The 24,149-nt window shown below is 41.2% G+C and overlaps 1 protein-coding gene across 1 annotated transcript; it reads right to left on the bottom strand.

Annotated features, from left to right (window-relative positions):
* Positions 1-860: 860 nt before the first annotated feature.
* Positions 861-22,406, bottom strand: espnlb (espin like b). Its single transcript, XM_035421805.1, has 10 exons — positions 22,113-22,406; positions 18,951-19,141; positions 15,731-15,917; positions 15,215-15,397; positions 14,783-14,914; positions 3,944-4,105; positions 3,576-3,708; positions 3,147-3,265; positions 2,840-3,022; positions 861-2,486 (listed from the first exon to the last, which is right to left on the bottom strand). Exons 1-10 carry the CDS (start codon positions 22,404-22,406, stop codon positions 969-971), a joined length of 3,102 nt encoding a protein of 1,033 aa, XP_035277696.1. The 3' UTR covers positions 861-968.
* Positions 22,407-24,149: the final 1,743 nt, after the last annotated feature.

Raw genomic sequence — 24,149 nt, 5'->3', positions numbered from 1 at the left:
GCTGAAAGCCTAGCATTTGCTAATGCACATGTTGGTAATGGGAGAATGTCAGAACTTGGCCTATTCAAGTAAAACAAATGCCCATTCTACCAGGTAAGCCTCTTGAGGAGGCAATACAGTATGTCAGAGTAGATTGTACGACAGTGAGCAGGGCTGGAAAGAGGGTTATATCGAGAAGGGAGAGGCAGGAATGGGATTTGATTATCATCACAAGACATTGCACTAGATCTACTTCATTTTGTGTTGTAAATGCACCTTCATTACTATTCAACAGGAAAAATGGTAATGACAGTATAACAATATACACCCTATCACTGCACGGAGGTAGCTCAACCCATATCTTTCCTGTACTGTCTTAAACCTTTGAGCCCTGAGGACTTGGAATGTGCATAGAAGTATTCTATGTACATTCTACTACACGTGTGTGTGCTATGTACATGACTAAATATGGTTTATAATACAGTATATTAACTATTCTTAAGAGCTACAATTTATGCACATACTTTGTGCATACCTGAGATCACAAAGAAAATTTATCTTTGTGTCACCGAATAGACCCCTTACTTTCATTTTATGCATTTACTCTTCTGTTGTTTACTATTGTTCTGAATAATTAATTGATTGGGAGAAATGACCTCACATCAGCATTTAATATAGTAAAACTTTATTGTGGCAAACGTGGCATTGATGCTGACTAATATTTTCAAAACAAACTGATACACTGCACTATGGTTCATCCATTTCATTTCATCATCTCATTTCAGACATTTGTTTTGTTTTTTTGAAAGCTTGCTGAACTTGGGGAATCAAAGTTGCACATAATCACAATTTAACCATACTCACACTAATCAACTTTACATTTCAACACTAACTTAGTCAGGCATTAATGAGTGTTGGAGGGAAGCAGAGATTGCATACAGTATCATACAAAATATATATTAAAAAAAAAAAACAGAAAAAGGCAGCAACTAATGTTCAAAGTCAAATATTTCAGCTTCTTTCTCCTTCCAGAAAGCAAAACTTCGATCAATGTACTTGCAAATGTCATCATTGTTGAAGCAGGAGATGTCTGCATCCCCCTTTCTCAGAAAGTCCCCCTCATCTGGGGTGACAGTCTGGACAATGACCATAGGCACCGGCCTTGCCTCTGGTTGCAGGTGACTCCCAGGGTTGGAGGGTGGTTCCAACTGGTTTTGCTTGCTGCCAAAATACTTGACTTTGATATCCTCAAAACCATCCTTCCACTCCCTGTTCCCCGCTTCAATATCGTGGAGCACAGCCCTGTGGAAGTCCCTCACCATTTCCCAGGGGAACCGGCCCACATGGTCGAACACCTCAAAGCAGAGCAGATGCCTCATCTTCCTCTCGTCGGCAGGCAGCTCCTGCTCCAGGATGTGGAAGTAGCCCAGCATGAAAAGGTCGAGGGTCAGGCTGTTGTAATCAACGGGTACCCCATTCACACGGGGCAGGAACTGTTCGGGGGAGTAAGTGACCCGTTGGCGGTTGAGACGGCGGATTTGCCGTGAGGGGACGCCAGAGGTGATGCTCCTCCAGTTGCCAATAATCTTGTTGACGGCAGTCCGCTGTCTGAAGAAATGACATACCGAGCCGTTCCCCCTAGTCTGCTGGGGCTGAGTTTCCTGTGGGATATTTTCTAGAATTTTCTGTTCAGCCTTCCCGTCAGCTTCTTGTCCGTCCAAGCACTTTTTACCCCTCATGGTTAAGGTGTAGGCTGACTTCTTCCAGTGACTCAAGAACAAGACAACTATTCGCTCTTTTCGCAAGCTGGTGGTCTCTCTCACTGGATGAAGGCCTTCTCTGGGCACCTCTTCGCAGTCTATACCAGAATCCCTGCTGTCGTCCACCATTTCAGCAGCTCTCTCTACCCTGCTGTTAACATGCCCCTCCCGCATATTTTGCACAAGTGACCCACCACCTAGGCTTCCAGTTAAGAGCAAATGACCCGCCATCTGAGACTCAAAGTTTGATCTAAGATTCTGCACCGAGACACCAAACTGTTGAATCTCCTTTTCCACATTTTCCCTGCTTACCCTCATGGAATTCCGTCTTTCTGCTGGCTGCTGTGAGAAAACAGACACAAGCTCATTGTTGGGCATCTTGCATATGGCGCCATCCTTTTCGGTCAGGTTAGTCAGGAGCAGGGACATGCTCTTTACGATGCCAGATATGCGGTTGCACCACACTGGCAGGGGTATCTGTCCGTCATCTGCATTTGGATTGCCGAGCTGTGTGTTGACCGTGATATTGACGATGGGAGCAGGGAGGATTGTCCGCAGTTCCTCAGCCAGACGAGCCAGCTCAAGCTCATAGGCTTGGCACCTCTTCTGCATGGACACGTTCTCGATCTGTTTCTCCAGATAGACCAGGTCATCTTCGGTCAACAGCTCACCAAAGGGGCCAAGGATGGCATTGTGCACCTGCGAGAATCTCCAGCCATCCATCTCCATATATTTGCAGCCATTTTCCTGGTGGAGAAGAAAAACAAATCTGACTTACTTGAAGCCAAACTGAAAAACTAATACAATAAAATCACAAGTTGCATCAAATTCCAGTTCATTGAACATGTTGCAGGGCTTCTTCCAAGGGTTCATCATAATCTTCTAAAGCCTGGTAGAATTTATCTATTAGGATAACATGGCAACTCACAGAATGTTTTTGTGTTCAAAATTAGAGGAAGAACTAAATGTACTTTTGCAATCTCTCTAAGATAATATGTGATTCTTATTGTGTACATGATGAGTAATAAGCAGCTAAATAAGCAGTTAGGAAGTTGAGAGTTTGGTGCTGACTTTAGCCTTAGCAGGCGAATATTGTGTACCTTCCTCCTCAGGTCCTCTTCATCCTGCAGCCGAGCCTGCAGCTTGCGTACCATCACCTGCCTCTTCCACTCAGGGATAGGCTGGCCTTTCTCATCATGTGTGGGCACAAGCGAGTCTATGTCAGCCAGGTTGGCCTCCTCCGTCGGCAGCATCACTATTTCGTTCCCTTTCTCGTCCACTCTCTGTGAAAAGAACATCTACAATGGCCCACTTTCCCACAGTAGGACATACGTGACAAATGTTATTAATATTAAAATCGCTGACAAGGAACGCAAACAGGGAAATCCGCCCAATGAAAGGACTCACCGACTGTCCCGTGAAGACAGCTGTGATCCCTGCGTGTTTCAAAGACTTGATGGATTTCATATGCGAGAGTAGTCTTTGCTTCTCCTCCAATGTTCTCGCCTGGCTAAAGGATGACACGACTGCAAGGGAAATGCAATAAGCATGATGCACGAATGCCATTGTCCAGCAAAAATCACTGTTACATGCTGATGATTGACAATAGGTCCATCGCACGACTGAAAATAAATGAGAACATTCATAACCTAGTGAGAAGCTGATCCATGTTTAGTGAAATTTTTGACAGTGAAGGACAATCTCTAGCTGATTCAGATGATTCAGTTATTGCACAGGCAAGCTTCATATACTTTTTCTAAAGCCAAGGGAGGCAATTCTTATTGCGAAGAGTGACATAGGGTTTTGTGCGTGACATTAAGAGGCAATGGTCCTCACCATTTGATGCCATCTGAAAATGCTGGATTGTGTTATTGGTTTGTATCTGAGGAGGGGGTGAGGATGGTGGGAGGGGTGTCGCTGGGGGAGGCAGTGGGGGGCGTGGCTGGGGAAGCACTTCCTTCACTGGCTGCTGGGAAACACAGAGGAGAATGTAGGTGAAGTTTGTAACGTTCATCACCAATGTGCCCCCACATGACAATCTACAAGTGGATTGATCAACCCATTCACAAGTATGCAGTAGGATGTTTGGTATGGATCATGCAATGAAAGAAAAAAGAAAGGAAGATTAAAGTGATTAAATTAAGGTTACTAAATCTCATTAGCCCACATATAGCAGACATTGGATAGGCCATGGCTATGGTCACCTTGCTGTTCTCCATGTCTGTACCACTGCAGGTGTGTGCGAGCGTGCCGTTCAGACCCTGGTAGTAGTCCGCAGAACTGGGTTGCCAGGAAACTGCTGGCTTTCCTCTTCTCTCTGCTTCACTGGAGCTAACCTCTGGCAAAGATCCGTCTGTGAAGGAGCCCTGGAGCCAAGGACAGTGCACTCTTTCGTCAGTCACAGAAATAACCTCATCGGTGAGACCAGAGAAACATCTGTCTAAATGCGCAACACTAAAGTGTTGCAATATAAAAATCAAAAACACAAACTTGGGATACCTATTAGTCCTTGAGGTGATTTGAAAAATACATAATGCATGAAGAGTGATTACACTCTTTCTTCCCTTAAAAAATAGGAGTAGGACCTTGAGCAGAGAGCCCCAGCAGAGATGCCATTGCATTTCACTGCTTAATTACATTCAGTGTCTGTGTGGCACCCTGGGTCTCATTAGTACCCCCTACTACGACACTACTGATGCTCCATCTTACTTAATGTTTAACTCAGCCACACTGCAGTAGGTCGACAAAATTATCTACTTAAAGGGATGCACGTGCCACGAGTGAGATCACATCGCTTTGCCTCTTGTGCCACCGAAAAGCGACACGTGATCCGAGAACATAACTCTTACAGAAAATGTTCATTAAGTAGTCAATTGAGGAAGGCCAGGCCAATAGGAAGTACCCATCAGCAACACCTGAGCTTTGCGAGACACAACAAAAGCTTGTCATGAAATGGACACTGCTGTTGTTTTGAGTTCAGCACCCCACTGGGCGTGTAGGATATAGGCGGTGCGAAAAGGTGGCTACCCCACAGGAAGTTTCGAGTGACATCAACCTACAGCCACTTTCAGACGTGAAATGTGGTCCCATTGCTGCTCGTTAATGCAAATGTCAAGGATGAATGCTAGCAAAACTGGAGAGTAAACTGAATGAAAGTGCTTCAAGCCTTGCAGATGCAGATTTCACATCTAGAAATCTAGAAAATCATTTTGTCTTCTACATCAATCAGTGGTTTGTCCCTAAACTCTACAAGGGCCCAGCGTTGCCATTTTGTTTGTTTAGTGTCCCTTACATATCTTATATACTTATCACATGCAGTCGTTGTAACTGTTAGACATGCTCCCAATATCTATTACGTCTTGGCAAGTTCCCTGTGTCTGCTCTGAAGTGGGCGAATCTGCATGTGGCTATTGTGTTTCTTGTTGCTGGAATGAACTCCAGGAAATTTTAAAGCTAGATGTCCTGTTCTGATAGGTCACTTAATGACCTTACTTAAAGGCCTGTTCATTAAAAATTCAATTTTTACAATTTGACTGTGTCTTTCAATATTAAATATTCTGTGTTGTATGTAATTCTGCATTGTACTGTAAATTTTTGTATTTTAGCAGTCCTATTGCAGGATCCATTGAAAAAAAAATTGTCTCCATGGGGTTTTTCTGGGTATATAAAGGTTAAATATGCGATAACCAAGACATTATTTTTTATCAAGTGTGCATAAAACGCTGCCAACTTTAAATTATATCATAGACCGTTTCCATTATAAATCTTCTTTGCATGTGTAAGATATGCAGTTATACAGTGGGGGACTATGAATAAAAAGCTGTAATTCCAACATGAATCGTGCAAAATAGATGTAGATACCCTGAAATTGAAACTGACAGTCTGCGCTTGCCATATATTGTTTTATTTCTAATCCAATGTGACAGACGCAAAGCAACAAAAATGTTGTCACTGTCCCAATACATTTGCATTTAACTCACAGTGTAAGGAGTTAAGTCTTAACAGGAAAAGTAGCTCAGGAAGAGCTGAAACCTGTATTTCTCATTTAGGAATGATTTTCCATATGCCCCAAACTTGATGTTACAGATGATGCACTGCAGCACAGGTTGAAATGGATTTTACTGCTCCCAAAAGCAGAGAAAATGGTTAACTGTAATTTCATTCACTGTACAGCACAGATAATTGCACAGTTCACATGCAAACATACATGCAAAAATACAGGCAAAAATATGTTTAAAATCCATAGTTCTAATAAGCAGGATGGCTGTCATGGATTTCATACATCCTTATGCATAAAATGAATTGCCCATTGTCTTCTTTGTTCGCATATTCCACAGAGATCAAACGGAAGCCAATAAATGTTCCCTTAAAAGCTTGCATGGTTAAAAGATCAAGGAAGCTGCAAACTGAAAGCCTAGTTTGCAAAATTCATTGTCAATAGGAGGATGAAGTACAAATCTCATTTCATCGTAGCAAAGAGAACAAAAGCAAAACAGCTTTGAGGGATTCGTTAAAAAAAAAAGTGAAAACAAAATAAAAAACGAAATCTCAGCCATCACTCCGATATAATATAATGACAAAACAGTCAAAACAAGTATGCACTGACTTCCGTGTGCTCTGAAAAACCACTCAATGTGCAGTCCCCACAGACATGCACAGATATCACTCTGATCTGACCCTGATTACGGAAATACCCTCATTATTAAAATGGCCTTTTATCTGATTATCTTTATCGGTGTAGGTCATAAATGGCGTATTCAAAACCCAATTCAGACAATTTTTGGCCAATCTTTTGATTGTTTGGTGCATGTAGACATCTAGATTCCTTTCTGGTTTTCTGCACATGCCGGGTGGAAGTAAAAGATCCTGAATGAAAACAAGTGTCCATTGAGCTCATGCTGACTATGGAGAGAATCATGTAAGCGTGGCTATTGGAGTACTCATATTACTTATATCCATGTGTATGCAATAATCTAAACACTGGCATAAACTGATTACTCCCAATAATCGAGTTATTGATGTACATGTAAATGTAGCCCCTGTCTCCATCCACTATCTCTCAGTTCTCTAAAGTAATGGCTCCAATGAACTTTGGAAAGTCCTCTTGTCATCACTTTTTTGATTAGCTACTATAATCATGACAATGCAGTTGTTGCCTATTGAAGGGCGGCAGTGTAGTATAGTGAGCAAGGAGCTGGTCGGGTTTGATTCCCGGGTAGGACACAGCAGGTTGTATTCTTGAGCAAGGTAATTAACCTGCATTGCTTCAGTGATACATCCCGCTGTATAAATACATGCGATGTAAATGCTATGTAAAAAGTCACTTGGGATAAGAGCATCTGCTAAATGTCTATAATGTAAAATCACGAAGTCGCTCATTCCTCAAGTAAAACACACATTGAATTGAGACAGAGAACTGAAACATGAAGATGTACCATGCTGTCTCATGCCCTGAGTAAAACCTAAATCTAAAGGAGTTCTTTCTCCTTTAAGTAGAAAAATGCTCAGTTTTAGACATCATAGAGTCCAGAGGAGCTTGGTAGGCACCATCCTTTAATGAGATAGACTGCATCTTGCACAGAAACTCCTCTAATCCTTATTTATGAAGTGGCATTGAAAGAGCCCCACGGCCATGCTGCCTACCTTTCACGGTAGCAGATATCAATTTAATGAGACTATATACAGTGAATATAAATGGCAATCAATCACTTCATCAATCACTACAAAATGAGGCTAAGATGTGAGAACACCAGAAGTATGTGGAGCTTGTGGAGGTTGAGTATTTCAACCTGTAACCAACTTTTTTCTGCATAATACATTGCATTGTATCCAATTGAGCAGTCTATTAGTAGGGGGACATGATGCAAAAAACTATAGTGTCTTTATTTCATTATCCTCCAGTACAGTGAAACCCTCTCTCGCAGACAGCAGAATCTTGCAACATTTGCAGATTCTAGTGTAGATTTGTTCTCCATTGTGCCAAACATGTCACTTCTTATGTTAGCTGCTTAAAGAGCACACTGTAGTGAGGAAATACTTGTTAAATCAGCACTCATTATTCCACAGGAGTCTAGAACTAAGGGAGTACAGTCCATACATTCACTCCATGCATTCAAAAAATTCTGTTCATTTAAAATATAAAGCATAATCTGAGTTTCACTAAAAGCCAAGATAAATAATTTACTTACAATCTCTTGCGCGATTAATCTCCAACGTAAGTCATGCAGTTGAAGCCTTCACTGATGAAGATATTATGTCATCTGCAGCTTAAACCATCCGCACCTTGGAGCACTCATCAGCTTCTCAGCCAATGACCAAAAGCCTCAGCATCAGCAGGCAATAAACAATAAACTGATAGGAGACAGTCTAAAGAAGCCATAAATAATTAAGATGGGGGATTGGGTAGACAGCGATGTCGGGGATGTGGGTGCACACCAATGATGGTATGTTGTGCACCTACTGATACTGTAGGTGTGTGTCATTAGCATAGCCAGGGGGCTGCTGTCAGGCTAACTAGTAAAGGTACACTGCGTACTGCTTGGTTGACTGCGCTTCCATTCTCTGGTCTTGAAGGGACTGACAAGGCTAGTGTAACAGAGATTTATTCTTGTCCATGTGTAGGCGAGGAGCGGTCGCCGGCCAGGCGAGTAGTAAATGGATCTGCCCAGTCAACCATTCCATTCCAAACAAAAGATGAGAAAAAAAGAACAGATTTATGCCTACACGACTCACTAATCAGGCATTCTCATACATGATGGCAGGTGTCCTATGTTTATATGTCCTGGTTTCCTCTCTGTGTCATTTTATCCTCAGCAAATGGTATATCTCACAATCCAGCCTGTCTCTGCTCTGGAGATTTGCTAAAGGCCAAAACGGGACACAAGAACCCAGTGGTTCCTAACCCTGGCCCTGGAGAGCTACAGGCTTTCCTGGTTACTCAGCACATACTTTATCAGCTGAAACAGGTTAGCACACAGTTGATTCAACTTCACATGGTTTCACAGGTCTTTCATTTCTGGCTCATGGTTTAGAAGTTGATTGCTGAACTTAAGGTGAAAACTGTGGTGCACCGGGGCCAGGGATGAGGACCCCTGCTGTAGCCTTTGCTCAGATAGTCAAGACCCCATGAATTCTATCCAGATCGACAGAGATCCATAGAATGCACAGAAACTAGTGATGCTATGATCATTTACAGATGTTTTAGTGCTTTGTTTAATCCATGCAAAACCTTCATTGATTTGCTTAAAGGAATTGAGCAGGGTTGTATGCATGGCTCTGATTGAGGGGGAAGATAGACGGCAAATTTCCATAAAGCATAAGTGAAGCCATTCCTGTCCTGCACGTGAACTAATGTCTACTTAAAGTAATGACCCGGATGAAATAAAGCAATAGTGTTAAATGTCCATCTAAAGTCAGTATAACTTTCAGAGATGTATTGAAATTAATATGAAACTGGTTCAATCATGAAAACATACAATATACCTACCCCAGATATTACATTTTAATTAACTAATAGTATAATTTTTTGACTAATTCCAATTAGTCGTAGGTTAGTGTTTTTTTTTTTTGTTTGTTTTTGTTTTTTAGCACTGTAACTTAAAGTTTCCCACATAACATCTAAACATGGTTAAAACATGGCATCTGTATTTACAGTAAATCAGATGTTGCAACAAACTTGTAATCAGCAAACTAATTTATCTAGCCTCATAATTTTGCATCAGTTCATGTGGTCACTGGTATGTGATAGAATTCCTCAGATAATCATTAATTTGTAATATCTTTTCTGGCCATGATAATATATTTTAGTTCTATATGTTGTGTTAACACTTCTTTATGAACGCATGAATGACACCTGATGCCTCTCTTGTGCCCCTATACTGTATGAAGTTTTTTAATGTGATCTTATCTATAAGTGAACCAGTGTACAATATACAGTCAATTAGCTCATTTAGCCAGGTGCTGGGTGGAAACAAGTACCTGCATACACACGACCCCTTCAGGACCGGAGTTTCCCACACTTGCTATTAATTGTCACTTGGGTTTAGAGCTGGTGGCTGGGAAGGCTGTGATATATGGATAATGACAGGATCATGCCCTGTGAATAGGGGTCATCTTGAAAAACACTCCCTCTGCAGGAAAGATATGCGATGCTAATAAATAAATGCTAATATCATTGGGTGAAAATGATCCCTGAGTACCATTAGTTAACATTTGACTGACCTTTACATCCTAGGGCCATGGGTGCACCTCAGAAATGGCAAGTAAATGTGCCCCACACAGGTACAGAGCCACCAGATCCATTCACATTTGAAACACTGGTTTAATATTTTCTAACGGGGTACCTGTGCCATTTGTGACCTTTTATTCCCTACCAATAGTCTACATATAACTTATTGTTATCGGTATTAGGAAATAAAATAATTCTATTAAATTCAACATTGATAATCTGTTTTAAATGTATGTTCTGTATCGCTTTTCAGCAGCCCTCATCAATTATAAAAAAGGGAGAAAGAGATCTGCATCCGGATGGCATTTCAAACGTTGTACATGAAATTAATACGAACTGTTGCGTATATAATTTTGATACCTTAGCATGATATGGCTCACATGAGCAGAGGTACACCACCCTCATTATCCTCTGTGAGCAGACTGACTGCAGATCTGCAGGTACATTTAAAATAATGTGCTGTATAAAAAGTCCTATGCTATACAATCAAACCATATGTGTTTGTTTATGTGACCTCCACCATCTCCTCAACAGCAGGCATTTACCAGAAAACATTGGAACCAGACTGACCTCTTTGGAACTGAACTGAATGTTAAAATGGTTGGCAGGTGAGTGGGCGCAGTAGATGTCCCAATCCAATTATTCCTGTGCCAGAAAATGAGAAGGTCTGACACAAAGAACATTGAGAACGGCAGCGTCGCTAGCAAATTATTTGTCAGTCAAAGACAAGTAATTAAAACAACCCACCATCTGAATTCTTTTATATGCTAACACCGAATATTTTATAAACCAGGTATTGTCAACACCCTCCATAAAGCATCAGTTGAAGAAAGATGATTCATATCAGTGAACCAAATCTGTAAGTAAAACTAAATATAAAACAAAATAAAAACTAATAACTTGTTGCTTTTTTCACTTCATCAGTGTTTTTGGCATGTCTTTTTTTCAATTTATCCAGAAGCAGGGAAAACTCATTTAACCCCAGTTTATCATTTTTTTGAAATAAATTTGGAATCAGCAGTTAGGCCCCTAGGGTTTTGGTGGCCCTAAATAAGAATGTTGATGCGGCTCCAAAGTGCTCCAAAATGAATCACACGCACCACTTAAACTAGGATTGTGTGGCCCACAGATGGCTGTGGCCCTAAACGACTGCATAGAGTGTTTATGACAGAGGCCATCTCTGGTTGTGGCTCTCGAGTTACTACTATGCCCCCCGTACACCAAGAGCACTCCATTCCCCCCATGCACCCTCCTGTGAGTCAGGGACTATTTTAAACCCTACAGTCCACATATTACTGCAGGGGAAGCTCAAACAACAATCAGAAGAGAGGTATCTCCCTACCCTACAGTCGAACCTGCCCTAGTGGTGAGTATCTCCTGTGTACTGAGCCACTCAGAAAAAGATACTTATCATGTAGGGGTGGATAATGAGGCCCCATTGTGCTGGCCCATTGAAAAGTGACCACTCAAAGACTTGGATAAGGACAGGAAACATTACATAATCAAGCACGGTGCCAAGTTCTTGTGCTTCCGTCCCCTTGATGGGATTGACTTGGCTGTTGTTCTCCGAATTGGATTGAGAAAATACACAGGAAGAGGAGGAAAATAAAAGAGATAGTGTGAGACAGCCCCTGAAACTCAAGTCAGAGGATCTCATAACCAGCTTAGCCCCCTGGTTTTAATACTTGAGCAGCCAGAGGAGAGTAACTGATAGTCCCCTCCTCTAAGCCAGGGAGGCCTGCCTATAGCTGCTAATTAGTTGCTTTGTTGAGGGGAATTATCTTGGATGCAGCATTGCATTCTCTCAGTCACAATATGATATGGCAATAAGACCTGTTTCAAGCTAAGAAGTGGTGTTTTGATAATGATGCCAATGGCATATTTAACAATGTTGTGGATATACGAAGGGGACATATAATTTCTCCAAACTTTAATATACATATGCTACACTTATCAAAAAGAACAGAATCTGTATACAGTTATATGCAAAAGTATTGGGACAGTGACACAATTTCTGTTGTTTTGGCTCTGTACTCCTGCAGATTGAACTTGAAATAAAACACTGAATATGAGGTAAATGTGCGGACTGTCAGCTTTAATTTGAGGGTATTTACATCCATATTAAGTGACCTGTGTAGGAATTACAGCCCTTGTCATACATCGCTTTCCATTTTCTTTAGCACCAGAACTCATTCACATCCCTTTGCCAAATTAATATTTTGCCTTTTTATCAATGGTGTTTTAGGCTATGTTCTTTTTTTTCTAAGGTCATTATTTAACTTATTTATGTTGCATAATTATACATGTAACTATGGTACGTATGGGACGTATTATTGAAGCAATCTGTGAAATACACCACACTGCAAGCATACTACATACTACATCAAAGGTAAACTGTGCTCTCATATTTCAGGAGAAAATTATTTCAACAAGAAGACACTTTAACTATAGTATCTTGAGATCTATAATAATACAGGCCCTTTTTTTTTTTACAGTTTTCTTTTCAACACTTGCTTAGTCTCATAAAAGAGCCATTTGAATTATTTTCTCCCGTTAGTCTCCAATTCCTAGTTTCCAAGGTTATGCTTTAGTAAGCATGTCCCTTCAGAACTCTGCTCCTTAGGGACTCATAATACACCTTTTTTTATCAAGGCAAATAGCACAGTAAGGTTGGGTATATTGTTCCAATGGAGGCTACACAGAGACCGAAAGAAATAAATAACTAAATAAGTGCTGAATTGAATACTGGTGAGGGACATTCAAAAACAATTGCCAGACTGCTTGTGACGTCCTTAAAGTCATATGATACTAAAAACACAGCCCATCAGTATGTGATATCTAATGCATCATCCAGGTATCAGTTGAGCATACAATGGAATCACTTTCTTGATGACCTGATTGGCAGAACATACCGTCATGATAAGATTCTGTGACCAGTTAGGCTGACAGTTATCTGCTGGCTTCATCTCAAATGCTTTTTTTTTTTTTTGCCCCAAGCAACAATGGTTATAGAATTCTTTAGGAAGCAACAAGTGTAAAGCACAGACATAATGTACTGCAATACTGACATACTGCAATGGAATGCCAGAGGAACCACAGAATTGTTTGGGTTCCATGCATATTTCCCCATTTTGCTGCTTGACCATTAAAAAAAGAAAAAGAAATCAATTTCTTTGGTGAGTCTGGGTTGTCTTTTGAGACATTAGGCATGCATTACTTGCATTTCTGAAACTGTTTTCATTGAAATGTGTATAATATCATGTGCTACTACAGATAAGATTTCATATATATTTTGCCATAAAGATTTCCGTAAATTATTAATGAACCATAATCACCCAATGTCTTCTATAATCTCATCTTAAATGAACAACATTCCATAAAAATAACAGGTATAGTATGTGTTTACTCCTCAGACAATCTCAGATGTGGTCTTCCTATTTTAGTGAATTTAGAGCGATACTTACTGTTTCAGGGATATGTCTAACAGACTAAAATGGATGCTACATTTCAAGGTGTTCTGTCCCAAGTCAGTGCTGACCTCCTGCTTTGTTTGCCTCATTGCTTAGGTCATTTATTCTCAGTCACACAATGTTAAAAATGCAGCGAGGGTTCACAGCACCGCCCCTCGGCCTCCACAGCGCACCTGGATCGATTAACCCCCATTTTCTAAAGAGCGTGGGAGGAGAGAAAGCGCCAGCGCACTGGTGGTTCTGAAATATTCATAATGCAAACTAGAGAGCATCTTACTTACTTTCCTGTCCTGTCGAGCTGCAAGATACAAAGGGCTTAATCCCTAAATGTTCCATTGAGGACAACCAACATCTGTCAACACCCTCCCTTAGTTCTTTTGTAAGGCGTAACCTTCCGTGGATTTTTGGTCCAGGTCTCTTAGAGCATCTTCTGAACAGCTTGGCCCTTAATTGTACATCATGAGAACACTCAAGAATGGAGAAATTCTGAATTTTGCTTTTTTAGAAGGATATTCCATATCCCCATACTAATCTAGCATTTGAAAAATAATTCAGCCAAGTGCCACGTCTGCCACCAGTAATCTACACTATTGATGGTGACAAGCATAAGTAGAATAAAAACAAACATTAAAGATCAGAGGCCATATATATATATAATATATATACATAAATATATACACATACACACACACACACACACACACACTACATGGCCAAAAGTATATAGACACCTGACATCCAACATCTCAAAATTATAGGCATTAATATGGAGCTGGTCCACCCATGCTGCTATAACACCTCTACTCTTCTGGGAAGGCTTTATACCAGATGTTGGAGCATTGCTGCAGGGATTTGCTTCCTTTCAGCCAGAAGAGCATTATTGAGGTCAGGCACTGATTGGGCTATTAGGCCTGGCTTGCAGTTTGCTTTCCAATTGATCCCAAATGTGTTGGATGGGGATGAGGTAAGGGCACTGTGCAGGCCAGGCAAGTTCTTACACACCAATCTTGACATTGTGGACATTGATGTGTGCCTAGGGGCATTGTCATGCTGAAACAGGAAAGGGCGTTCCTTAAACTGTTGCCACAAAGTTGGAAGCACAGAATGATGCAGAATGTCATTGCATTAATATCTGGCTTCACTGCAACTGAGGGGCCTAGTTCAAACCATGAAAAACAGCCCCAGACCAAGGGATGTCCAAATACTTTTGGTCATATATATATATATATATATATATATATATATATATATATATATATATATATATATAAGAAGTATTATAGTATTTGTTTCAACTTTCATTTAAATGTTATGAGAATTGTGTAAGTTGCACAAACCGGTCTTACACATTGCTCCTTTGTCCGAAGGTAGTTTGCACAATCATAATGGCCATTGTATTCAGCCAGGTCAGCTGCAGTAAATCCATCTTTGTCTTTCTCTGTGGGACTGACCTGGTTGGTCAGCAGGATTCGGCAGCACTGAAGGAAGAAAAGGTGTCAAAGCTCACTCCATTTGCCTGACATTTATTATCTAAAGCAGTGGCAGCTAACCCTGATCCTGGGGTAAAAACCAGGTCTGTCAGGCTTTTTCACCTTCAAACCAAGAATCAGTATAGCCCATGAGACCAGGTGAAATTAATTAACTGTGTAATCAACTGCTTTAATTCAGTGTCAGTGAAAACCAGCAGAACACCTGGTTCCCCAGGACAAGGATTCGGAACCCCTGCTCTGTAGGCAAAATCCATCTAATAAAACAGGGTGAGATGTCAGCTGGCCCACCTCTAGCTCCCCATTCTCAGCAGCGTCATGCAGGGGGGTCCCGCCCCAGTAGTCCTTGATGACCGGTGCTCCCATGCGCAGCAGTCTCTCAAGGATCCGGTGGTGCCCTCTGCTGGCAGCAAAGTGCAGTGCGGTGGCCCCTTCCTTATCTTGACAGGAGAGGTCTATGTCGGTGAAGGAAGCCTACAGGGGAGGACATGCCCAAGTCATACTCTGGACCCACAACCCCGACTAATCTGTATGACTTACCTGCATCTATATCATTCCATAGGTATGACTAAACTGAAACGCAAATGAGAGTTGTTAATTATCTAAGGGGAAAGCTGGCGACAACTCATCAGGAAACCACAGTTTGTGTTCAAGGGATTTTTCATCTGACCTTGAACCCATAATTGCTTTATCTATTTAGGACTATAACAGAAAGCTTTTTCCCTGCCAAATATGAGCTAGCACTTGTATGGTCTCCACAGAATTGTATTAAATTGAACTGAAGAGGTATAACTGTTGCACACTCACCAGCCAGACCACCAGGGCATGGTGGCCCATGTGTGTGGCAGCGTGCAGGGCGGTCATGCCATCATGGGCCTTCAGGTGGACGTCCGCCCCGCAGTCTTTCACCAGGTACTCCACCACATGCAGATGGCCCTCCTGGCAGGCTATGTACAATGGGGTGGCACCGATGACCGTCTGGCGATTCACACACCTGTTCAGGCAGATAGGCATACAACAAACAGTATGGTATTTCGCTTTTCTACTTTAATTGCCACTTTGAAAGAAATGACCTTCGGTATGCACTTATTGTATGTCCCTTTGGATTAAAGCATCTGCCAGATAAATGTAATGTACGGTTGGTGTGCATTGGATGCTTCACCTTTGTTAATGATTTTTAGGAAGTCAATTCACCTTTTTGCTGAAGCAGAGTGCAAGGTAATTTGCAGTTTTTTAAAAACATTTCTCATTTTTATAGATGCAGCCAGTATGAAGTGAGAAAATTGACAGCAATAAGCCAAAAAAGAACAGTGTGAAAGTGCTCAAAAAAGGGACGTACATATTTTTGGAAAACTTTGTTAGAAACCATACTGACTGCAGCCCAATACTCAAGAATACAGACAGAATTGACAGCAAAAAGTGTGCCTCTTCTGTAAAGATTATTTTAAACTTTCAATGAAGTGAAAGATAGCATGACTTAGCTAACACAGCAAACTAGCAAACTAGCTAAGCAAATTCAATGTCAGGTGTTTGGACATCCTCAGGATATTACAGTGGGAGTTCCCTGACCGTCATATTACTCTGTCTCAGCTCATGAACAGGCATTCCTTCTCCTCAACTGGAGCATATCCTTCAACTGTGTTAGATATGATGTAACTGGCGTGTAAGGCTCACAATAATCAGATACATCTTCATGATCTTCAACATTAGCCATTTAACTAAATGTAGGTATTGTTAATAGAATGGCACAGAAGTACTCAAAAACGGTCCAGGAAATTGACGGTTATAAAATATGCCATGATTCTTCAAAAAAGGTTGTATTTAATTTGTGCATGTCTCGGCAAATGAGACAAAAAAATCAGACAGAAGAATTTAAGATGAATCAGGTAGAATTTACCACTACTCTAAAGAAGGAATGCTCTGTCTTCACCGGCTGAGAATACAGTGAAGACAACTGACCACGTGCGGCCTTGACTGTACGGTCACTGATCTTCACGGACAGTTAAGTGTCAGAGGAAACCACTGTTGGAACTCCAAAGTGAGTTACTTAACCCTGTGCCTATAACATGGACAAGCAAGCAGCAAAACCTCCATGCATGATATATGGATACTGACCCTGCTGGGTTCAAAGCACTCTTATATCTCTATGGCAACAAGGAAGGTTCCCATGCATGTGGGGGGGGGGGGGGGGGGGGGGGGGGCTTGATCTAGTTTCAGCCCAGGGGTGGTGAGAAGTATGGGGAGGGGGCTGATGGCGGCAGTGAAAGGACAGAGGCGCCGTGCTCAAATGCTGAAAGCCAAAAGATAAGAGTCACTCCATCCATTATGGATGGGGACGGCCACCAGGCCAATTCGACAGATGTCCTGCCCATTCATCCGCCGTGCGAATGAGCATCTCCTGAGAGATGATGCCATTGACAACGTGACCCTTACCCGCCTTTATCTGTAGCCAACCAAGTGTTTCCATCTCAATTTCAGGTGGGCAGACACCTGTCATGTGATCCACCCTGCTTGTGGTTCCACTGAGTCACAGGCGATCGATGGATGTATAGATGTGAATGCTAATTAACTTTGTTAAAGGTTTATTAATTCAATTTGGTAATGTAGGAGGTTACATAGCTCTTTTTGTCATTTTCCAGCTGTTATAGTATTGAAATGCTAATTCATATTCTCATATCTTTTTTATTTATATCAAGATATTTGTAAATCAATTACATGATTGGTTGGCACAATATTATAATGTTGGTTGGCACAATATTAAAATGCTATAGTTAAAAAGAATGAAACCCCCAATAGAAACTATTTTCAACATTTCAAATAAGAACCAGAAAACATTAATATTTTTTGGAATAAATATAATAAATAAATAAAATATAAAATGTGCAATAAATATAAAATACAGTTGAGGTGCATCCCAGTGTTATCGGGCATGGCTGGCACAATTATTTTGGAGTTGTGCCAACCAAACCTGGTATAGGCATATATTAAACATGATTGAACATAATTCTATTCAAAATCCATGTGCCGGTGTGTGAGGGGGACTACACATACAACATTGTAGTTACTGTTCCGGCCTTTGGATCGTGTGTGCCAGCATGCAGGGACACACAATCCAAAGGCCGGATCCACACACACGTGCTAACACACACATACACAAACATCCACAAAGACAAAGAAAAAAGAAAGATAAATTATATTTTTATTATTCCATCATGTCATTCTTTGTAACTAAAGCCTTTTAACATTGTGCCAACCAACCCCACAACATGTGCCAACCAATCCCGTGTGCATGACATGAATTTAATCATTAATCACCTAATTTTAGAAACCACCTGTGGACATTAAAATACATTGAATTATAGCTAAGACCTTAACCTTTAATTTGCTATTGTTTGGCATATTTTAACATAACTTATGCCAGAGAAATACGGCGAAGAGTGAAAAGTGTGCCAACCAACCGCGGTCTCCCCTCTGTATTTATTTACTTCTGTGTTACAGAGGAATGCTGTTGTGTTCTCTAAGTTATGAGTGTGTTTCATGAAAGTTTGGTTTGTTGTTTTGTTTTGTGAAATGATCACCAATTTATTTATATCAATAAGTTCCATTTCTGATAGTTCAACCTGTTGATGTGAAGATATTTTGCTATGAAGTGCAAACATTTTTACAAGTAAAAACTGAATTGTTGATATGAAATCAAACATTTTAACAAATAATGAATGCTGATACTCTGACATTTAAATATCAAGACAACATATTAATTAGTTCAAAGTAATTATAGCTGCTGTTAACTTCCTGATATGTTTAAATGCAATTACAGCTAGTTGAAATGACATTGTAGATATATAGAGTTATTATTAGTAAAAGGCAAATTTTGGATATCCATAACTACTAGTCTCAGGAGTAATTCAAACAGATTGCCATAGAAGAGAGCATGACCAGGAAGATGTGTTCATGTTTGGGGTTGATGGAAAGCGCACTATGACCTCTCCCTGGTACTGTTTGAGAGGTGGATAGGGGGACTGGTTACCCTGGGGCCTGGTGGAGCAGCAGTTTGAGACAGGTAAGGTCACCCTTGGCAGCGGCGTAGTGGGCAGGCAGGGCCCCACAGTCCGTCTCCGCCTCTGCCCTGCCCCCGAACGACAGCAGCCACTGGAGGACATCCACCCGGCCAAAGCGAGCAGCAAGGTGAAGCGCTGTAGCTCCTGCACTGTCGCGGTCCTGCAACACAAACACACACACACACACACACACACACACACACACACACACGCACACACATATACGCATACACACATACACACACACACACACAAACAAACAAACAAAAACATATGTGCACACACACACAAATGCACGCACACACACGTGCACACACACACATACACATACACACACACGCACACACACACAAACAAACAAACACACATGTGCACACACACACACACATACACACACGCACACACACACATACATACACAAGCACACACACACACGCATATGCTCACACACACACAAACACACACACACACGCAAGCACGCACACACACACACACACACACACACACATTAGTTTTGTATCGTTGCATTCAAAGAATAAAATACAGTGATGCCATGGAGCTGACCAGCACACTTGCACTGAATGATTAAACTCTTTTCTCATTCCAGAACAAATGTATGGCATATAAAAAACAAAGAACATTGTCCTATGGATTGCTATGGTGACATATAGCATTGACCCAATAAACTTTTTATCAAAACTTATGAACAATTTTTATATTGGTTTATAATCATTCTTAACTACCAATGGTACAGCCTGCCTCAGAACATTAAATGTGCAAATACATTTCAGGAGCATACAATGAATGGCTGCAAATGATATTAAAGTCATTAACTGGCTTTGTGAATAAACGTGAAAGGTGTCTTTCTATTCATAAACTGTGGAATAATGTGTGTTATTTGGAGACCCTGAAGGCAATAGATCCAGCAGGGAGTGGGGCATGCTCACTAAGCCCTCTCCAGAATAACCAATTATAAGCATGAATGTTCAGCAAAGCCCTGTAAACTTGTTTTTACGACCTATTTAATGAAACAAACACAGCACTCTAAGCTAGAAACAGACAGAATGAAAACATGACCCAAAACCAGTAATTGATCTAAACTTTTTGTAGATTAGCTAAACTGAATAAGCAGCATGCTAAATGAAAATGAATCACTGTCATCACCAACTGACTCCTTGATGCTACTTGGCAGCATTTGATGTGCAAGCATCACCCTTTCAATGTGCTTTAAATCATTTAATTAAAAGAGACGAGGTTAAAAATGATTTGATTATGATTATGTCCTGAAATTCTGTTATAATTAAAATGACTCCATGTGAAGTACCCAGAGGTAACACTACCATGCGCAATTAAGCTAAAAGGGGTGAGCTGTTGATGCAGAGCCATTATTTCAATGGAAGGAATGTTAATCATGCAGAACAAAGGAATAAAGGTTCAGGACATTTATGGGTGTTTCTAACTCATGTTTCTAGTTCATGAGGTTCCACTGGCATATAAACCTGTATTTTACATGGGTGTCACATTAAGATTTTAAACCTCATTAGCAAGTGAGCCTAACCCAAAATAGGACAAGCACAACAAAGCAGAGGAACACAAACAAGTAATGTACAAACACCAAGACCAAAATACAAAAGTAATGTACAATGGATACAACATCAAGGGACACTCCACAAAATGCCATAGCACGATATAGCACATGGTTCTCATCATTCTCTTTCATTCGCCCCCAACCTTGGCCCTGGAGAACCACAAGATCTGCTAGTTTACAGTCAGTGGGTTTACATGGTGTTTGATTTATTGTATTAGTCCGGCTAGCATTGGACTTTTAAAAATCATGTAAGCACTGCAGTCCGACTGAAATCGTACGAAAAAAGTCGAATTTTTCAAAGTCGGACTAACATACCTAGATAATGCAGTTCGGGGTCGATTTACTATGGCATGTATACACTTTAATCGGACTACAATTGGCCTAGGCGTTCTGCACACGTTCCGTAATTTACATAGCACCTTTACGCTCACGGTGGTCAAGCGGAATCGATAACGTTTCAGAAAATATATAACTTGAAGAGATTTAATTCAATCTTCTACTGGGACTTTTGCCGTTTATTGAGGGTGTGACTGAAAATTTTGGTGCCGCTGACTATAATCGAATGTTTTTCACATTTATCATACGATTGAGCAAGTAGCCTGCCATTCAAAGTACATTTTTATGGGTTAGTGCTGTCCGATTGTACTTCACATTGACCTTGTACGGCGATCAATAAAGGCTAACAGCACAGTACCACTTAATTATTGTCACTTCTATCACTACTGTAATGAACTAAGAAAAGACGACAAACAACCTTTTCTGTGAGAAATGCATTGTCGAGCTCATGCGCATACACTGCTGGCGACATTCTAAAGCTCCGTTTTGCCCTCCCTAGTATCATGGCGAAAAAAACACAAGGACAAGCACACCAACTTCATGCTATGGCAACTAAAGGAGTTAAATATCATAAAATGCATGATGGAAGAAAAAGCGGAATGACAAACTATTCAAAAAAGTTGCGACAAAATTGGAGGAAGTAAGATTTATAAGAAGCCTTAGTCAGACACACCTCGGTCAATAATTTGATTCTTTCTGAGTCATGTATATTGGGACAACAACAATAATCCAATTAAATCTCATCTTTGGCCAAATTGAGCTATTAATATAGCTTGATTTCAACTGTACATGTAAACGAGTGTCACTGAGCAATTAATTGATGGCTAGACCAGTTGTTTCCACCATTAATTTAACTGGGTTTGAGTCTGAACCGGTTGCAAATTTTCAGGCATAAACAGGAACCAGGGCCAGGACTGGAGCTGGGCCTGTATATCCATGTGTATATCTGTGTATTTATGTATATTACTTTTTCAGTAAAATGTCCAGTATTAATTCAACACTTAATAGATAGCATTTGGTCCCACTTTTCAGAGTGGGACCAAATGTTATCTGTTAAGAGTTAAATTAACACTGTTAGAGTTGAACTAACACTGGACATTTTACTGTGTATCTCGCAATCCCTCTTTTTCCATTGTTCCTTTCTCAGACTCTCCCCAAGCTGGTTCCCAGTAGGCCTGATGCTCCATGATGCCCCACAAGGCCTCACCTCAGTGCTGCAGATCCTGTTCTCCACCAGCCACCGCAGCGCTGGCAGGTGCCCGGTGGCGGCCGCATCGTGAGCTGCCGTTGCCCCGTTCCCGGCCCTGGCATCCCCGGGGAGCCCCGCCTCGCCCACGAGGAAGCGGAGGCAGTCCAGGTGGCCGCAGCGGGCGGCCTGGTGGGCGGGCGTGGCCCCCTGGGCGTCGGCGACGGCCGGGGTGAGGTGGCCCGAGGCGAAGAGGGCCCGAAGCGTGGGCAGGTCCCCCTCGCGGGCGGCCTGGATGGCACGGTGAAGCACCATCCTCTCCTTCCTCTCCTCTTTCTCCCTCTCCCTCTCCCGCTACGTCTCTCTGGGCCCGGTAGAGACAGTGTTGGTTTGGAGCTCGAACCCTCCCCCCACCCCTCCCCACGCTCACCTAGCCCGAAAAACGACACCTGCACCTCAGCAGCTGGCCGGTGCAGCAACAGAAGAGAGGGAAAGGAGAGAGAGAGAGAGCGAGACAGAGAGAGAGAGAGAGAGGCGCATATAATAAAGACAATGAGAGGCATTTGGTTCCAGAAAGCATGTTGACTGTCTGTCTTCTTGGAAAAGCACAGTGAAGCATGACTGCCATCAGCTTTTGGCAGAGGAGATCGCTGATAACATGGAGATTAATGTAAGTGGAGAAGTCATCTCCAGAGTACCATCTGCAGAGGGGGTTATATTGCATTACACTACTGTGAAATATATTTACCACAATATTTACTAAAAACTCCAAACATTCAAATGTGCTTTAATATATTCAATTCAATTTAATATATTCAATAAGGGCCTTGTAGTGCTGATTATACTTCAGCACTTTTCGGGTACTTTCAGACTTTAAATCATGTTAAAAATAAATCATGTACAGTACATGACATTCACAGTAGACACAATCATCCAGAACTGTATTCCAATTCGTAATAAAATGAGAATATGGAATGATGACTGACAACTCTTCTCTGCACATACAACCAAAGGTATAAATTAAAAGGATGTTTGATCACCCAGTCTTTTGCACGAAGAACTATCTGTTCTCTCTCATTTCATTACATTCAGAGCAGAAAAGCCCCCGGGTTCCAAGGTTCATGCATATTCTCCAGACTCTGTCCCAGACAGCCTTTTAAATAAAGAACCAAAAGACAGTCTGACATTATCAAGCCCCCATTAGCGCTAGATTGCATTTAACTGATGGAGAGCATGCAGACCTTTAAATAAATTGATTTTGTTCACTTGCTGCTGATAACTCAAAAATGAGGACTCATGTAATCCGTTAAAAGGGATAATGTAATCTGTATGCAACTTTAATCTTGCTTGGTTTGTTGTAACTTGTTTTTAACTGTTCTGTGGCTATCGGCACCTTGTGAAGAGCACAATTCAAAAAATGTAATTTAATAATTGGTTAATCAAGAGAAGGGAGGAAAAACAGGCAGGAGAAACATAATAGCAATTTGAGCCTTGATTACTCCAGAAACATCAGTTTGGGTTGGTTGATAATGATTTTTGTCCCATTTTCCCAAGAATAAAATTCAGTGTAATCTATATGAGGTATACAATGAGGACATGAATTTAGGATTGTAAATCGTTCCTTCTCCTATCCCTCAGTCTGGATGAAGGATTCTGGGGCTCAGAGCAGACCTCTCATCGCAAGCTTCAGCTTTCTTTCAGCAGGTAGCTATGGCACTATTTCCCCAAGTGTCAAATGAAGCCTCTCAGTTTCCAAACACTAAATTTTGTTCAAAGGAAACGTGACATTGCATTATTTGAATGGACCATTTATCAGTAGTAATACAATACGAAACACTGGTAGACAGCATTGGTCCCGCTTTATCAGTAATGTCTGCTTTTACCTAGCTTGAACCTTCCTCTATCAATGTTTTCTTGTGACATCACAATATTCATTTGAATGTCATCAATTTACTGATCTGAAATGGAGGCATGCGGGGTGGAATCCCAAGAAATAATTTTAACATGCATTTTAGCACGTCAATTCACACGAGACAGAAAATAGGCATGGAAGACACA

Source organism: Anguilla anguilla, chromosome 6, assembly GCF_013347855.1.
Source record: "Anguilla anguilla isolate fAngAng1 chromosome 6, fAngAng1.pri, whole genome shotgun sequence".
NCBI classification, from domain to species: Eukaryota; Metazoa; Chordata; class Actinopteri; order Anguilliformes; family Anguillidae; genus Anguilla; species Anguilla anguilla.
This window is presented reverse-complemented; position numbering and strand designations above follow the sequence as displayed.